An 18278-nucleotide genomic window follows, 5' to 3' on the forward strand; every position below is an offset into this window, starting at 1 on the left:
ACATGATCCGTCACTGTATTCTTTAGTCTTCCTCACCACTCCCCAGCTCACACCATCACACACATGTTTATAGCCGCCCCACATTTCTCATCTTATTTAACACCTTGTAAAAGCTTCTGCCTTGCTATATGTGCTTTCTCTGCCTGCAGTGGCTCTTTGACTCTTCCCTGCTTTGTTCCCCCTTGTTCCTTAATAGTCATTTCACATATTCGTCCTCAGCAAACTTCTCTTTGACCTCTCAGCTGGAGAAGGTTGCCTTGTATTCTCCCAACACCCCTTCATACCCTTTCTAGGTTTTGCTGCCCTGGAGTTGTGTATGTCTGGTTTTCTTTTTTTGTGTGTGTACTTAGCACAGTACTCTTAGTTGTTGAGTAAGTAACTATTCAGTGAATGAACAGTCTGTGAGTATTAGTCCCTGTTATTTATCTGTTGACTTTAAAAGAAGCAATTAATCTTTGTCAGTTGGTGGCATACTCATAGGTTACCGCATCCCTTCTGAGCGCAGGTCCTGTCCTATTTATAAAGTAGTCAGTCTGTTAGATGCATATTGTAGATGACTTGAGCTAGTGGTTGTTCGCATGGAAAATTAGTGTTAGACCTATTCATCTTAAATTTCCTGTCAAGGTAGTTTTCTGTCTACAACTAGGTAGAAATTATGCTGGGTGAATTCCTAACAGTGTTTTCTATAAGTATTACTGTGCAAAATGAACAGAACTTACTTTGGAAAAGTAGTTCAGAAGTTTTGGTATCATAATCTAGGGAATGTTAAGATTTTTAAATTCTTTCTGGTTTTAGAAAAAAATTAATGTGCTTTTAATGTGTATTGTTAATATCACATTAGATGGCACATAGAAGAACCTTTCTCGGTTGTAGGCAAAGACTGTCCGTTGAAGTCATTTGTAATGTGCCATGTGAGGAAAGGACTATTTGAGTTCTCTGAAGAGGTGTTTGGAATAGAAGTATAACCCTGTTCCTGAGTAGAATTAGTTGTGATGTCCTTTGAAAGTAATTATGATGATATAAAAGATTGATATTCTTCTCACATGTATGATGTTGGGAATAAAAGGTATATTCAGAAGTAAACATTTATGGCCAATTTTTTTGGCTCAGATTACTATGACATGGAATCCATGGTCCATGCAGACACAAGATCATTTATTCTGAAGAAGCCAAAGCTGTCTGAGGAAATAGTAGTGGCACCAAACCAGGAGTCGGGGATGAAGACTACAGATGCCCTTCGGGTACTTTCAGGACACCTTATGCAGACACGGTAGATGGTTTCTTTTTCTTGTGTAGCTGATTTGTGTGATTAGATAGTGCAGGTCAACTCTTAGTTTTCAGCTTCCCTGTTCCCTGTCCTAGCTCCCAGTAGATAGTGCTTTATTCATATTCACCAGCTAGGCCATGAATAGTTAGCCAAATTTGGTTTTCAAAAATTCTAGTCATCTTTCTTGTTTAGAAGTCCACTAATTAGAAATAAAAGCTCAGGGTATAATTTAACTCCATTGATAGACATTTTGGTATTCTGTTTTGTTTTTAAATGTATATGTAGGGAATGGAATTTTAAAGGTTATGTAACACAAAATCAGGAAATCCTTCTGCAGAGTTAATAGATGGGGCTTGCATGGTTCCTTCCTAAGAAAATAGACTATTCAGTAAAGGAACACATAAATGAATGATAAAATTAGTGTAAAAATAAAGCTGCTGGCCAGTGTGTTCTGCGCATCCATGCTGAGGTGGGATTATTTCTGTGTTGCCCCTACAAAGATGAAATGGACAGTAGAGTCAAGGTCAGAGGATATTGTCCTTAGTAAGTACAGATTGGAAGATTACTGGTCATGATGCTGCATCTGCTGCCCGCGGCCAGTGCCTGTTAGCGGGAGTCCACTTAGGCGGCAGCAGGCTTTCCTCCTGAGCCAAACTCAAAGCACGGGGAGTAACAGTACTGCTGAAGAGCGCTTTAGGAAACTCAGCATTTTGTGTTTGTTTCCCTAATTCTTTGGTATTTTTTATCTGTCTGGCAGAGATCTTGTACAACCAGATAAACCTGCAAGTCCCAAGTTTATAGTGACGCTGGATGGTGTCCCCAGCCCCCCAGGATACATGTCAGATCAAGAGGAGGAGATGTGCTTTGAAGGAATGAAACCAGTAAACCAAACTGCAGCCTCAAACAAGGGACTCAGAGGTCTGCTCCACCCACAGCAGTTGCAGTTGATGAGCAGGCAGCTTGAGGACCCAGATGGTAGCTTTTCTAACGGTGTGTTGAGAGCTCACACCTTCCCTTCTCAGCGCACTGTCATTATGAAAGGAATCTTTGCCTATTTCTTCACCTTGAGCAAATATTGGTTTGAGGCCTTGCATATATTTCTATTCAGTAGCCTCTTTTCTTCTATCATGCAAAACTACCAGCTCAATTTCAGCTTTTCACTCTGTGAATTTCATACCTGTGCTGTTAGGCTAGTGCTGAAATAAAGTTCAGCCTTGTGATCTAAACTACCTCTTATTGGTACTTGCTAAAGGATGAACCATCATTCTTGATGCCTTAGATACTTTTTTCCTCTAGAAACTAAATTGCCCCATTTACAAGCAACAGTCTCTCATAATTAACTTGAAAGATGGATTTGGATTTTGAAGTTTTTCCCTCTGGAGTAGGATTTCTTTAAAAGAAGTTTCTTACCAAATCTGGCAGAATACTTGCTGGAAGTAGAAGGATCTTGCTTAAATTAATATCGAGTGGTAGGTACTACTTAGCAGAACTTGGATGAACTCCATTCAGATGATGCCATGCTTTTAGGCGGCCAGCTGTTACCCCTTCTTGTCTCATGGACACCAGTGGGCAGGTGTGGCATCAATTCATCCCATTCCTTATTAGGTACACTTCTTCATAAATAGTTAATTACTGAATCTTAAAAATGAACAGATTCAAGAAAAGTGAATTCTGAAATGTTTACTAAGTAGTCCTTTTCTTGGTAGAGATATAAAATATCAGGTGCTTTTTGTTCAGCCACTGAAAATATAGTAAACTAGAACAGATCATGAGTTAGAGATAAATGCCTACTTTGTTTCTTTCCTGCTGTGAGTTAGTGTCATAGTTTTGGTTTGTGGGGGGAGTTGAAAATGTGACCCCTAAATAAGTAAAAATTGAAAACTGTAACAAAGTAAAAACTGCAGATTTCCTCACCCTGTGTGTTTTGTCTAAATCAGGAAATTTTGGAGTTAACTACTCTTGGTTATTAATTTGATAGCTTAAAACACCTGGACTTGTTGGCAGCCATTTTCATTTGAGGGTGGGTTTTGGGCTTTGTTGGCGTGTGGTAGAAATGACACTATCAATAACATGCTGGTCATACTTAACGCCCATTTTATGCAAGTGCTGTAACCACTATGTAGACAGCTGGAGTAGCCTGCCTTTTTTCCTATTGCTCTGGTTGAGGAGTCACAGTGTTAAGTTGCTGCGTGAGGATGAAGCTTTCTAGCAACGAGAACATGTGTGACAGGAGACTCCTGCAGAGCAATCTCTCAAGGAAGCTCTGGCCTCCACCTATTTTCCTGCAAGCACAGTTGAGTTTTTACTTTGAGGTTGATATTTTGATGTGTTGTACCAGGATGCTAACCAATGGGAATATCTATTTTAAGACACCTACACTGCCCATCATATGGCAGCACAGATATTTTGCAGCTTTCAATAAAAGTACATTTGTCTCTGAAAATTTAAGTTCAGAGTTTTAATCACTTAAGTAGTGTCAGTCCAGGAAAATGAGAACCTGAATTGTGTATTGCCTCACATTTCCATCACAAAAAGCAAGCTGCTTTGAACATCTTTATTTTTCTTGTGTAGCTAAGCTGCTCTTTGGGATTGTCATTTTTCATTTGTCTTGGATCTTCATAGTCTTATATACATGGAGGAGGAGGGCAGGCTGCGTTTTCTCTGCAGGGATGATACAAACAGATCACTTAAAGGTTAGGGAAGTTCCTCCTTCCAGTGATACTGAGTTTTCTTTGCTCTGAGAACACTAACATCCTAAGGCTAAAATAAATGGGTGACCATTTTTGTTTATTTTTCTGTGTAGGAGACCCAAACCAGGGTCTTGCAGATGCCAAGCAGGCACTAGGTTGCACTCCTAGCCCGGCTACTTTCAAAGTAGCATAACAGTTTAGCTCAGGCATACTCTAGTTATTAATGCTCCTATCGGGGCCACATGACTGGATCTATGTGCCATGTTCTTATGCAGGGTAGATAGAAATTGGGTCACTGGAACAAAAGTTTTGCCTTCTTTGTATCATCATCTGATCTGGAGCAAATTATGTTTCAGATATGTTAGATAACACTTTGGCCCAAGGTGTTTAGATGAACTAGTAAAATGCAGAGCCAGATTTGGCCTGCCTGACCTTGGGTACTGGGACTGGCACAGAGAATATAGCTGGAGTGATAGTTGGTTTCACATTAGTGTGAACTGCTAGCATGTAAAACCGATAATGTTTTTCTGGCTGGGATCAGGTCAGAAGTAGGCAGCCAATTATGGCCTGCAGGTATAATTTTGTTGATACTAGTTTTACATAGAACTTAAATGTCATATGACAAGGTAGTTTTTTGTTGTTGTTTTTTCTTTCATGAAATAAGAGTTGACAACACAGTGAATCCCACTTTCTCATGCCATTAATAGGCATTGTAATTGGGTATGACTTAGTTCAAGGACCGTGAGCACGATGGATCAGCTTGCACTTGTCTTCTAGGGTATGGCCCCCCTGCCTGTCTCCTGCCACTTAACATCTTCCACCAACCAGGCTTGCTACATTAGATGACCTGCCCTGTCCCTGTAATCAGTGGCATTGGTGATCTATTTTAAGCAAAGATGTTTTCCTTTTTAGTTAAGCATCAAGATCTTAATTGACTATTTCTCAGCAAATGGGGACACTTTTTTAGCATTTGTAAACCTTGCTGGACTATGAGAATTAGTCACACTCCTATCAGTTTGCATTCAGTTTTCATTTAATTGGTTTCTTATTTACCTGAGTTTTGAAATCATACTAGAATTTAGAATTTTTGGTGAAAATTTTAGTTCTACCTACAGAATTGCTGTCTATTGCTAGGATTGATCATATTAATTGGGTCCGATTATTTTATAGGGCTACAAACGTAAAACAATCCAAGAGTTTGCTACTGGGGTTTGGGGAAATTTTATTCAATAGACCCTGTACTGAAATGGTCTTAATTAACAAAATGTTCTTAATTCCTCTTTGAAGCCGAGATGAGTGACCTGAATGTGGCACAGAAACCAGAGAAGCTTCTGGAGCGTTGCAAGTATTGGCCTGCTTGTAAGAATGGGGATGAATGTGTGTACCATCATCCTATTTCACCTTGCAAGTGAGTAACACCAAGTAGATGCTTTCCAGTTAATCTCTATACCTTATAGCCTTTTTCTTCTCTGTGGATAAGCTTTTGTTTCATAAGTAGATGTGTTACCATGACCCCCTCTGGATCTGCATATGTATGCATGTGTGCATGTGTTGGGAAAGGTTTCTTTGTGTTTGGTACCTCTGCTGGATAGCTTTAGTGTCAACTTGACAAACCTAGGTTGAAGGAGCCTCAATTGGGCAGTTGCCTCCACTGGACTGGCCTGTGGCCATGTCTGTGGGGCATCTTCTTGATTATTGAGTGATGTAGGAGGGCCCAGCCCACTGTGGGTGGTGCTACCCCTGGACAGGCGGGCCTGTGTTGTGTAAGAAAAGCAGGTTGAATGGGGGCCAGGGGAGCAAGCCAGTAAGCACTGTTCCTCTATGGCCTGTGCTCCAGCTCCTGACTCGGGTTCCTGCCCTGAGTTCCTCCTACCTTGGGCTCCCTGATGACCTGTGACTCGGGAGATGAAAGCTGAATAAAGCCTTTCCTCCCCAAGTCGGTATTGGTCAGAGTATTTTGTTACAGCAGTGGAGAAACAAACTAGAATATTACCTATGATGAAGTGCCCGAGTCTTTTGAGGATTCTATATGTTAAGTATAACTATACAGTTAGTATGTATTTTGTTCACAGACAACATAGATTTTATTTAGGGGTTGGGTTATGAAAAAATATTGTAGATATGGGTTAAAGTTTTCCATACCGGCTGGCTGATTTAATATAATGAGCTTTGTGAGATTGCTTTTGGGCGTTGTTTTGTTCTTTTTGTTTTATGGGTTCTTTGGAGGGACTACATCCATGTTTTAACTATAAGAACATTTTGATGGAGGAACCACATGATACATGTAAGGACTGTAGGTTGACTCTTCCAGTGCATTGCCTTGCCCATAAGATAGGCTTACTGTACTGGAATCTACTTAAGATACGGACATTTCTGGTAAAGTGGCATGACTGTAAAACAAAAATCCTCTTCCATTTTTTTTTTTCTTTTTTTTGGTCTTTTTGAGACAGGGTCTCCCTGTGGCCCCAGCTATCCTGGAACTCACTATGTAGACCAGGCTGGCCTTGAACTCACAGAGATCTGCCTGCCTCTGCCTCCCGAGTGCTGGGATTAAAGGTGTGCGCCATCACTCCCAGCTATATTTTATGTCTTGCTTTTAGACAGACCTGAAATAGACAATTGTGTTCTGTTCTGGTATTTAGTTTTATTTGAAAAATAAGGAGTATCCCCCCAACCCCACCCGTGCCCACAACTGTGAAGCCAGAGCTCCGTGTATATTAGGCAAGTGCTCTACCACTGAGCTAGCCCATTACTTCTGGAGTGTTCCTTTCTTTTTTTATAATGTGGATGTGTATATATTTGTGTGAGTATATGTCACATATGTGAAGGTGCCCAAGGATCCCCTGAAGATTGAGTTACAAGCAGTTGTAAACTGCCCAACCGGGGTGCTAGGAACCCAACCTGAGTCCTGTAGAAGAGCAGGAAGCACTCTTAACTGCTGAGCCATCTCTATAGCTCTGCATATTGTAAAATAAGAGATGGTGTTTGAAAAGTTCCTCTGCAGAAAAACAAATTCTAATACAATGAGGATATTAAATATGTGCAATAAACTTTTGTTTTGTTTTATAGAGCCTTCCCCAATTGTAAATTTGCTGAAAAATGTTTGTTTGTGCATCCAAATTGTAAATATGATGCCAAGTGTACTAAACCAGATTGTCCCTTCACTCACATGAGTAGAAGAATTCCAGTACTGACTCCAAAGCCAGGTTAGTGACTTTGCGCACTGTGGAATTAAACAACAAAAAGGAGTAGTTTTAGAAATAATTTTAATGTTTAAAGAACAAATTTGGCTGGGTGTGGTGGCACATGCCTTTAATCTCAGTATTGAGGAAGCAGAGGCAGGCAGATTTCTGTGAGTTCAAGGCTAGTCTGGTCTACATAACAAGTTCCAAAGTTCCAGGTCAGTCAGGATTATATAGTAGGGCTCTGTCTAAAAGTAAAAAATATAAATAGCAAAATTCTTAGAGAATTCTGCCATATTTTATCTTGACTGATGGATATATGAAACTAATTTACAATTTTAAACTTAAAAAATTTTTAAAAAAATATTTATCATTTTTATTTTATGTGTATGAGTGTATTGCCTGTATGTATGTGAGTGCACCCGTGTCATGCAATGCCACAGAGGTCAGAAGAGGGCTTCAGATTCCCCTGGAACTGGAGTTAAGGATTGTTAATACCCGTCATGTGGGTGCTGGGAATTGAACCCAGTCCTCTGCAAGAGCATTTGGTGCTCTTAACCGCTGAGCCATTTCTCCAGCCCATAAAATTAAAAAAAAATTTTTTTTATTATTTTTATTTTATGTGTATGAGTGTATTGCCTGCATGTAGGTAAGTGCACTCGTGTTGTGCAATGCCCGCAGAGGACAGAAGAGGCTGTTGGATCCCTTGGAACTGGAATTACAGACAGTTGTTAGCTGCCATGTGGGTGCTGGGATTCGAACCCAGGTCTTCAAGAACAACCAGTGTTCTTAACTGCTGAGCCATTTCTGCAGCCCCCATTAAACTTAAAGGTTTTTTGATTTTATGTGTACAAGTATTTTGCCTTATGTATATAAGTGTACCATGTGTGCAGTGCCTTCAGAGGCCAGAAGAGGGTACCAGCTCCCCTGGAACTGGAGTTACAGCTTTATAAGCTGCTGTGTGGGTGCTAGGAGCTGAACCTGGGCCCTCTGCAAGAGCAGCCAGTGTTCTTAAATCCACTGAGCCATCTGCCAAGCCCCATCACCATACTAATTTAAATAATTCTTTTCTTAAAAATATCAGAACACTGCACTAAAAGCCACGTTAGCCAACAGATCTGATCATTCTCTGTTGCTGTTTCTTGTCAGCAGTTACATCACCAGCACCATCTTCTAGTGGTCAGCTCTGCCGTTACTTCCCAGCTTGTAAGAAAATGGAATGTCCCTTCTATCACCCAAAAGTAAGTAATTTTATTTTCCCCAATATAATTTTAGTGGTAATTTCTCAACTTGAGGTTTGAAAGATCACTAGGAAATTGAATGCTTTGTTTTCTTTAGAATTTTCTTATTTTTTTTAAGGTTTATATTTTTAATTACATGTGTGTGGGGAAGGGTATGTGCATGTGTAAGCATGTGTCCAAGGAGGCCAAGGGCAGGGGATCCCTGTGGAGCTAGAGCTACAACGTGGTTGTGAGCCGAAGTGTCCTCTGCAAGAACAGAATGACTCTTTACCTGCTGAGTCATCCCCCCCACCCCCCTTGCCTTGCTGTCTTTCTTGTCACAGTTAATTTGCTGGTGCACTCCTTTAATCCCAGCACTCTGGAGGCAGAGGCAGGTGGATCTCTGTGAGTTCCAGGCCAGCCTGGTCTACATAGTGAGTTCCAGGACAGCTGGGGCTACAGGGAGGCCCTGTCTCACTCAAAAAGATCTATAAATTGTTTCTTTCTTGGTATTGAACTGCTGACCCCTGTCTGGTCCTTTGAGACAAATGTTCTGAAACTTCCATGTTAGTGTTCTGAGCTGTCAGCTCGGGGGGCATCTTTGCTTGTCACATTTTCTGTTCTTACCTGCCTCATGTGAGTGATTTTATTTACTTTTTTTTTTTGGTCTTTTTGAGACAGGGTCTCCCTGTAGCCCCAGCTGTCCTAGAACTCACTATGTAGACCAGATTGGCCTCGAATTCATAAAGATCCACCTGCCTCTACCTCCCAAGTGCTGGGATTACAGGCGTGCACCACCACGCCCGATTTTATTTACTTTTAAACTGGAGTCAGATGAGATGAAGGAATGCAGTAACTGCCTGATACTACCCATATATGTACTGTTGGTCTGGTATGTTGTTAAAGAGTTTTTATATATCGCCAGTTATTTGGCTGTTCAGAGAGAACATCTGTCAGGTTTTCACTTGCCCACTGAGGGAGGGTCTCTGAAGAGGGATGGTGGGAGTGCAGAATGCTGCCACATTACTAGAAAATGCTGTGTTGGATGGTAAGGTTCATTTAAAAATTCCACTTGCTACAAGGGAAGGTTGATTCTTCAGGGTTTTCAAGATGAGAATTACCATGTCTCCTTGTTAGTAGTATAGGGTGGGGCTAATTATGATAGTTTCAATTGCAGATTTACTTATATTAATTTTGCATATTTACTTTGCTGAAGCTTTGCTCTCGTTTCTGTTCAGCACTGTAGGTTTAATACTCAGTGTACACGACCAGACTGCACATTTTATCATCCTACCATTACTGTGCCACCAAGACATGCCTTGAAATGGATTCGACCTCAAACCAGGTAAAGATTTAAATTGACTTTTCTAATGTCATTTTCAAATACTTGTGACTGTGTAGGTTCTTGTGTATAAGCACACAAATCTGAGAGAAATGAAGCATTTTTTTTTTTTTTTTTTTGAGACAGGGTCTCCCTGTAGCCCTAGCTGGCCTGGAACTCGCTATATAGACCAGGCTGGCCTGGAACTCAGAGAGGTCCATCTGCCTCTATGCTGGGATTAAAGGCATCTGCCACTATACCTGGCTGAAATAAAACATTGTTATTCCCCCCCTTCCCACTGCTGCTTTTAAATGTATATAAGGATCTTTTAGCAAAAATGTTGTACTATATGAACCAAATGTATCTGGTGGTGACTTTTTTAACTTTTATCTCCAGAATGAGATTTTTTTTTGTGGTGCCAAGTATTGAATCCAAACCTGAATGCATGGCAGGAAAGCACTGCCAGTGAGGCCATACCCTTTAGCCCTTTAATTCCCAAGCATACACAATGCAAACATAACCAAGGCCAGCAGGATTATTTATATGTATATATTATACATATTGCTTAAGAATCTCAAATCAAGCTGGAGAGATGACTCAGCAGTTAAGAGCATTGACTGCTCGTGCAGAGGTCCTGGATTCGATTCCCAGCACCCACATGGTGCTTGACAACCGTCTGTAACTCCAGTTCCAGGGGGATCTGCCACCGCCTTCTGACCTGAGGGCATTGTGTGACATGGGTGCACTTACACACATGCAGGCAATACATATAAAATAATTTCTTTAAAAAAAAAAAAAAAAAAAAAATCTCAAATCAAGGACCCAGGAAGATTGCTTACTCCATAGCCTCACAAGCATTAGATTTTAAGTTTTATTACCATAACCAATGTAAAAATGCTAGGCATGGTAGCATTTAATCCTGGAGCTCGGGAGGCAGACAGGAAGAGCTCTGGGGGTTCCACTGGCCAGGTAGCCTAGCTTACTTGGCAAGTTCTAGACCAATGAGAGATCCTGTCTGAAAGGAGTGAGACAGCATTCCTGAGGATGACATCTGAGATTGTCCTCTAGCCTTCAAATGCATGTGCACACACATGCACAACCACACATGCATATAAAAAAGAATCTCAAATCCTAGACATTGATTGTAAGATATTGAAAGGAAGTTTCAGAAATATTTTTGTGTGGTGTATAAATTACATAATTTATTACCTTTTATCTGCCTTATATAAACAAGTCTGATACTTAAATCCTTGTCTGGTGGCCAATGTTGTCTGGAAACATTTAATTTTGTAGCTAAGGTATATGGTATATTTGGATACCAAGCAGTTAATTTAAAATTTCTTGATTTATTTATTCAGTGAATGATGACCCAGTCCTACCTGGCAGAAGATCATGCAGTTTGAAAGCGTCCATCTTCTGATGAAAGATGCTCTACAGAACTTATCACATCTTTGAAAATTAGAATATATTGCTTTCATAATATGAATTTTATTGCCTAACTGAAGTGTCTAATTTTTCAAGTTTGTAAGTTTATTAAGTGGATTCAACATTTTTTTGTTTGACTATGAAAAAGACAGTTTAAAGAAAAGCCAAACCCTATTAAACCATTTGCGGCATGTTTGTACACTGCTGTTCGGCATCGTTTTAGTAATGGTACTGCAGCTTAGGGCCACAGCATTGGAAGGTAAGGCTAATGTCCTCCAGAGCTGAATCACTGCTTCTCATTTTTCCAAAGATAACAGTGTTTCTAACCCACCATGGAAACAGGAGTGGCCAAAAATACTGAGGCAACTTTGAAAAGCATAATGGTTTGAGTGCTCCTTTGGTAAAATGGTCCCTTAAGTCCCTTGCCTTCTGTGAAAGTAAGTAGTGACGTGGTCATACATAGGGCAAAAATGGTTGGCAAAATGACTGAGTTCTTGAAATGTTTTCATAGAACTATTAGCATATAATTTTTAAATTTTGGGGGGACTACATTATCACAAAATCATACAAAAGTTTTTACAAGTATATACATAAAATATCAGAAAACAGACTTTAAACGCACAAGATTATAAATATACATGTATATTCCCATATTCTGAAAAATATCAGAAATAACTCCACAGAAAATATACTTAGTTACTACTGAAGATACTTTTTGAAATGTAAAAGTTAGGTTTAAGTAGTATATTTTAAATGACAGAACTATATAATTATGGAGATTGGATAGGTAAACTAGGATGAGACTTGGCCTACTAAATAGTTTTATTGTGTTTTGTTTTTTTTTTTTTTTTGAAACTGTTAAGGCAAGAAGTATCATGTTTTAGAATTGAATAACAGATGAATAACTGCTTTAAAAGACTTGATTTTTTAAAAATGAAAGCTTAAAAGGTCATTAGTAAACTGATTAAATGCTGAGGGGTAATTAAAATTTCAGAAACATATTTCACTTTAAAAATTTTTTCATTGATTTATTTATATACCCAAAAGATGGACAGTAAGCTCCCATCTGTGCACATCTGCCTAGGATTGTGAAGCCAGCCTTCTGTGTGTGGGTCATTGTCTTTGCAGTGAGAGAGGGGAGAATTGATCATTCCATGTGCTAAGTTGGCCTTGAACATGCCAATCCCAGGAGTAAAGATCTGAGACAGCAAAAGAACAGAGGACACAGGGGCCTAAAGCTGCTTGCCGAGTTAGGCTCAGCTGAACTGGCAGGGCTTCATTCTGTGTATTCCAAGACATTTAAGGCATCTTCATTCTAGCTTTGCATCACAGTTGAAATTTTTTTAAATTGTTTGGATTTCTGGAAATACTTTCAACTATCATTTTTTTATAAATGATGCGAAGTTGTGTTCTCATAATTACACTGTAAGGACCAGAAGTGGGGACCAAGGGCTTAAATGGTTTAGCCTTGTTATAGGAAAATCACAAGTTGAAGTCGATTGTATTCTGTGACTGAATAGACAGTGACTGAAAACACATTTAAAAGTAGTTTTTTGATTTTTTTTTTTTTTTTTTTTAAAGATAGGGTTAAGATAGGGTCTCATGTATCCCACGCTAGCCTGGAACTATGTAGCCAAGGATGACCTTAATTTCTGATTCTCTGCTTCCACTTCTCAAATGCTACGGATGAACCCAGGGCTTCATGCATGCTAGGCAAATGCTCTACCAACTGAGCTACATGCCCTAGCCCCACGTTTGAAAGGTATTGTTTAGATTCTGTGGTTTATAGACAGGCTAACTCTTGACTCCTAAAAACACTTGTTTGTCCAACACCATAAAAAGACACACAGAAAAGGAATGAGCATGGTTGGCGATAATGCAGCGTTTCAGACTCTGCTGTGTGCTTTGGCATGCATTTACATAGAAAACAAATGGGACTACAGTAAGTCAGCAATCTTGGGCTATAACTACAGCAGCTTATTTGGGCACTACACACACATACACAAAAATAATGATTCTCTGGGTTAAAAAAATAGAGGGGAGATTCTATATGGTTTGTCACCTTTCTTCACCTTTAGTTGTTGGCTAATACAGCAAGGTGGTCACAAGATGACAAGTCAACTTGACCTTAGTCATGAAACTGATGACTGCAATGGCCTGGACTGATTGACCAGGTTGGCCAGGTAAAAGGATAAGAATGCAGTGGCAGCTGTTTTACTGCTTAACGTGGAGTTTTACCTGTATTATAATTGAACCGAGAATTTTCTGTAACTAAAACCTGCCAAACTTTACCCAGAGGGAAAAGTTTAAAACAACATGCTTAAATTTGAACCATTCTTTTTTTATGGGAGTTCTTTACTGACTACCACTTTATATAATATCAATGCATTCTAAAACATGGCCTGATTGAGAAGAATTCTTTATGAGCAGTGGAAGTCTAGTCTTGTTTTAAGCCTTTTGTAGCCTCTTCATCAGTCCTCTGGTCTTCAGCTTTAAAACAGCAGATTCAGTCACTGCTTAGACTTTCTATGTGATACGTTCATTTGCTTTTCATATTCACAATATTTTCACCATAGAAAACAGTTGTCATTAAACCAAATAGAATTCCAGAAGCCTGAGGGGAATCTATGCTACAAAGATTATTCATACAGTGTAATAAAAATGGATAGGACCAGTAGTGCTTCTTTAATGTCTTCAAACTTAGAAAAATATATTTTAAAAAGTAGTCTACATGATTTTTAATCTTCAGGAAACTACAGATAGGCTAAACAGCAAATTCCTGAATGGTGAGTACTGATCTTTGGCAGCATTTAAAGTGAAAGGGATTCTAATTTTTTCAAATATATCTGGGTTCATTCATTTTGGAAAATAGCCTATAGAGTGGCATACATCTAACAGCTTTTCTCAATACAAAACTATAAAATTTCATGCTCATTGTTACAAATTTGATGCTTTTGTTTACACAATAAACAAATGTTTCATATGTTAATTAGTTCACACCTTTAAATCTGCAGTTTTATCTTTCAGTTAAATGCTGTTGCTATCACAGAACCTTCAGAAAACTACACCATTGAAACTACACCATTGAAAACAACCATTGAAACAAGTGCTCACTGTATTATTTTCCTATTAATGAGGCCATAAATTGTGTTTCAAATTTTATAGAGATGGCGTCTAAACACAAAAAGATTTAACAGCTCAAAAGTGAAAATGTAATAGTCATATACTGCTGTAAGGAGAAGTGCCCTTTGGGAAAGAAAAGGGACTTCATTAATGTGTAAGAAGCATTTTCCAGGAATGCCTGTGCGTTTCCTTAAGGAACATGTTTGCATTTTGAAAACTGATACTTAGGGTGATGTTTTTTTCCTTTCCTAATGGAAATGCAAGGGTGAACTATTTTATTGAAAAAGAAAACCTTGAAAGTTTTTCTTGAAAAAGAATTATTTTTAAAGGAATTCCCTCAATCTCCTGGGCCGGTCTGTCAAAATTGCACACTCTTCAATAAGGAAGGTTGCTTTTAATGATACGTATTCAGTTGTTCCTTGAAATGTAAATTATCTGGCAGTGTATGAATTATGGACAGTTGATACATAGAGCAAGCATTTTGAACTGGTCAGTCTGCTGTTTTTATGATTCTGGGCATTTTTCATTGTCAATCTTCAGTTAGCACCACTTAACCATAGAGTTTGGTTTTGTTTTTTTTTTTTCCTTCCTGCGACTCTGGTTTCTCAAGATTTAGTGTGTAGAGTCTTCTCAGCATCCATATCTTTCAGTGAGGCATATGCACACATTTCCAGACAAATAAACTGAAATCAGAAAAAAATGACAAGGAGTTCCTTCACATTTCTGTATTTCCAAACAGTTTAATATTTATCAACTTAGCGCTCAAATCTCATGTAAAACTTCAGAGTAATTCCTTGTAGTCTGTGTGTGTGTAAGGAGGTAACTCAAGGGTCACTGGTTATACTACCTTCTGCTAAAAGTTAGCTAGTTCATTTATTCAGAGTATAGAGCTGTTACAGTTAAGTACTGACCTGCAGTCATCACCTCCAGCACTGACAACATGGCGATCACCACTGGTAAATCGAATATTTGTCACATGGGGGGAGTGACCCAAGAACCGTTTGTGCTTTGCCTAAAACAAAAAGAGAATAAACTAAGTATATTTGATGTTCACAAAAGTCCTATACAAACCATCTCAGCATGAGAGTGGGGAGATAAACCACAGCAGTGATCAAAGTGCTTCCACAGAGTTTGCAGATCTGTATGTAAAAGCTCTAGGTTATTTGGGCACTCATGTATCCAGTTCTTTGAAAGTTTTCTCTGGAAAAAAAAAAAAGCGCTTGAAATTTGGTAATTGAGTATAAATTTGGTTTAAAAAGCTCATCAGAGGTTTCCCAGGATAGTTTCAATAGGGAAGACCTATTTTATTATTCTGGTCTTTTTTTTTCTTCTTGAGACAGGGTTTCCCTGTAGCCCCAGCTGGTCTAGAACTTGGTATGTAGACCAGGCTGGCCTTGAACTCAAGAGATCTGCCTGCCTCTGCCTCCTGAGTGCTGGGACTAAAGGCTTGCGCCACCATGCCCCACGGGAAGACCTATTTTTAATTGCTGTTATTTTGGGGGAATGGGCTTAGGAAATTTGGGGCACAGTATTTTCACAACAGGACCATAACATCTTAAATATGTGAGGAAAAGGTTAAGTTGTAAGTAAAGTGATATAAAGCACTAAACAAAGACTTACGAATTTTTCTGGACATGGGAAATCATATAATTTAACCATGCCAAAGTCATCTCCTGTTGCAAGGTTGATTCCTGAATGCGATACACAGGCACAGTTGACATCCGCTTTCTCAGCATGTCTGGACCAGATTCCCATAACTTCATCTCCTAGGATACTAGGGGGAAAAGAAAATGCACCATTGAAAGCACAGGCAGTTTTACCGTATTGAACACTAATACCAATCTAATTGAGTTATTAAAACACCAGGTAAATGATGGGGAGGCAGGTTAGGTTGGAAGCCTGCATTAAGTCCTACTTTTTAAAATGAAATACAGTTTGAGTATTTTAAGAGATTAACCTTGTAAAAATTCAGTTACTACTTTATGAAAGTTAAACTGGAAGTTACGCTTTAGGAATCTGATGGCATTTTTTACACTGGGTTAATGTAATAGCCAGAAAATTGATCAAATTTAAAAACTACATTTCTTGATTGCACTTAGTAGTTGTTTAATTGCCTGTTACTAAAATTTAAGAAAATACCATGGCCTGGCGTGGTAGTGCATGTCTTTAATCCCAGCACTCAAGAGGTACAGGCAGCCAGATCTCTGTGGTTCAGGGCCAGCCTGGTTCACATAGCAAGTGCCAGGCCAGCTGGGGCTACAGGGAGACCCTGTCTCAAAAAGACCAAAAAAAAGAAAATACCATGGTACCAGGTATATGGTGGTGCATGCCTTTAATCCCAGAGGCAGGCAGACCTGTGTGTTTAAGGTCAGGATGGTCTGCACAGCGAGTTCCAGGGGCTACAAGGAGACCCTTGTCTCAAAAGAATAGAAATAAAAGGACACCCCCCCCCCAAAAAAAAGAGAAAATACCATGGCCATTTCAAAGTCATAACTTTGATTCCTTTCTTTACAAGAACTTGTACGTCATGGACACTGATAAACCACAGGCCAGTGTTCAGTCAAAAGGGGTGCCAGAATTGACATAGCATCATTCCCCAAGAATGAAGGATACGGGAACAAAGCCATGAAACTCGGGTATTCCCTAATGGAATGACTGTTCAAAAATGGAATTTTCCTGCTTTGTTTTTTGAGACAGTCCTCAACCACACAGTCCAGGCTTGCCTAGAATTTCCAAGTCTGTTTCTGCCTCCCAAGTGCCTCCAATCAACCATATCTGGATGATTTTCCTGCTTTCTTTTCAAACTAGTCCATGCTAGGAAAGTGCCCTGCCACTGAACTACATCTCCAGCCCAAATTTTTCAACTTTAAAATCTTCTGAGCTTATGAAGTGTTTACCTGGTCCAGGTAGCCCATGTGATCCTGTCAATGGCAGCGTGATCCACAACATGTTTTCCTGAAGGCACTTCATAGACATGCCGTTTATAGCAGCCACTAGAAACCTTTTATCAAAACAGGATGAAAATTTTGTTAAAGGGAAGAGCCACAAGGGTTTTATAGAACATGTCTAGTAAATACATGTATGAGGAATGCAAAAGAACTATAAAAACACCAAAAACTGGAGAAAAGGGTAAAGTGGGAAGGAGATGAGATGCAGCTCAGAACAGCAGTCAAAGACTGAGCAGATACTGAGCTCTAATGCACAACATGAAGGCTAGAGGTAATAGCCATATTTAGAAATTTGGGACTCAATGCTAAATTTTGAGACTAGCCACTCTTGCCACAAAAATTGTTTTCTAAGATGATGTGGGCATATTGCTTCAGTATAGTAAATTTTATTATCTATAACTTAACCCATAACATGTATTTACAAATAGTAAAATGTATTTTCACAAAGAATAGGCTGTAGAATACAGAAATAGTTGCAGTCCTGTGGTACCTGGGGCTTTAAATGCATTCACTAACACAATGTACAAGCAAAGCTTATCCTAGTAAACTGGGTCCAATACTGAAGCCTACCTGGAGATATCTGCAGTCTGCAGAGAAGTCCATTTGAATGACAAAGCTCGGAATGTCTTTGCAGTAGCTGATTCTGTTAAGGGTAGGGCCCAATGTTAGGTCATAAAAGTCCACTGAGTTCTCACTAGAACCCACTGCCAAATACCGGGAATCTGGGCTAAATCTGAATAACAAAAAATGTGTTAAGATCACATGAAATAGTTTAAATGTTTTAAGATCAGTGACTTTTCTAGCTCTTGGAAATGAGTTTCTGTTTAATATGACCTCAAATTAACTTGGAAGACACAACTAGTCAAGAATACAGATTGTATTGTTCATTAACATGAAGTAAGATTTTCACATTTTCCTTAAATGTTAAATATCTCCCAATTTTAAAGTAATTGTTTTTCTTTAAACCAACATTCCAGAATTACTAAATTAATGTACTTCATAAAGTAGGATGATTTGATCCAGAAAAGTGATGTCTTTATATCAAGGAACACAGCTGGCCTCACCTCGCTGGTTTTTTTTTTTTTTTTTTTTTTTTTTTTTT

General features: G+C 39.1%; 2 protein-coding genes across 8 annotated transcripts in view; one reads left to right on the plus strand and one right to left on the minus strand.

Annotated features, from left to right (window-relative positions):
* The window catches only part of Zc3h14 (zinc finger CCCH-type containing 14), a 62268-nt gene extending 50964 nt beyond the window's left edge, over positions 1-11304 (plus strand). For 2 of the 5 annotated variants that reach the window (XM_008843793.2, XM_008843792.3), the window contains exons 11-17: positions 1111-1270; positions 2025-2257; positions 5245-5365; positions 7027-7163; positions 8289-8380; positions 9598-9704; positions 11039-11304. In XM_008843793.2, coding sequence (XP_008842015.1) covers positions 1111-1270; positions 2025-2257; positions 5245-5365; positions 7027-7163; positions 8289-8380; positions 9598-9704; positions 11039-11045 — 857 coding nt within the window. In that variant the 3' untranslated portion in view covers positions 11046-11304. The remainder of the gene's footprint in view (positions 1-1110; positions 1271-2024; positions 2258-5244; positions 5366-7026; positions 7164-8288; positions 8381-9597; positions 9705-11038) is intronic. The other 3 variants (XM_017800808.2, XM_008843795.3, XM_017800809.2) reach the window with 3 other exon arrangements.
* A 1390-nt stretch (positions 11305-12694) lies between these two features.
* The window catches only part of Eml5 (EMAP like 5), a 188905-nt gene continuing 183321 nt past the window's right edge, over positions 12695-18278 (minus strand). For all 3 annotated transcript variants that reach the window (XM_008843796.2, XM_029568615.1, XM_008843797.1), the window contains 5 exons: positions 17747-17909; positions 17126-17229; positions 15849-16002; positions 15140-15240; positions 12695-14911 (listed from right to left, as the gene is read on the minus strand). In XM_008843796.2, the coding sequence (XP_008842018.1) occupies positions 14875-14911; positions 15140-15240; positions 15849-16002; positions 17126-17229; positions 17747-17909 (559 nt within the window). In that variant the 3' untranslated portion in view covers positions 12695-14874. The remainder of the gene's footprint in view (positions 14912-15139; positions 15241-15848; positions 16003-17125; positions 17230-17746; positions 17910-18278) is intronic.

Source organism: Nannospalax galili, unplaced genomic scaffold, assembly GCF_000622305.1.
Source record: "Nannospalax galili isolate Female #2095 unplaced genomic scaffold, S.galili_v1.0 scaffold500, whole genome shotgun sequence".
Classification (NCBI taxonomy): Eukaryota; Metazoa; Chordata; class Mammalia; order Rodentia; family Spalacidae; genus Nannospalax; species Nannospalax galili.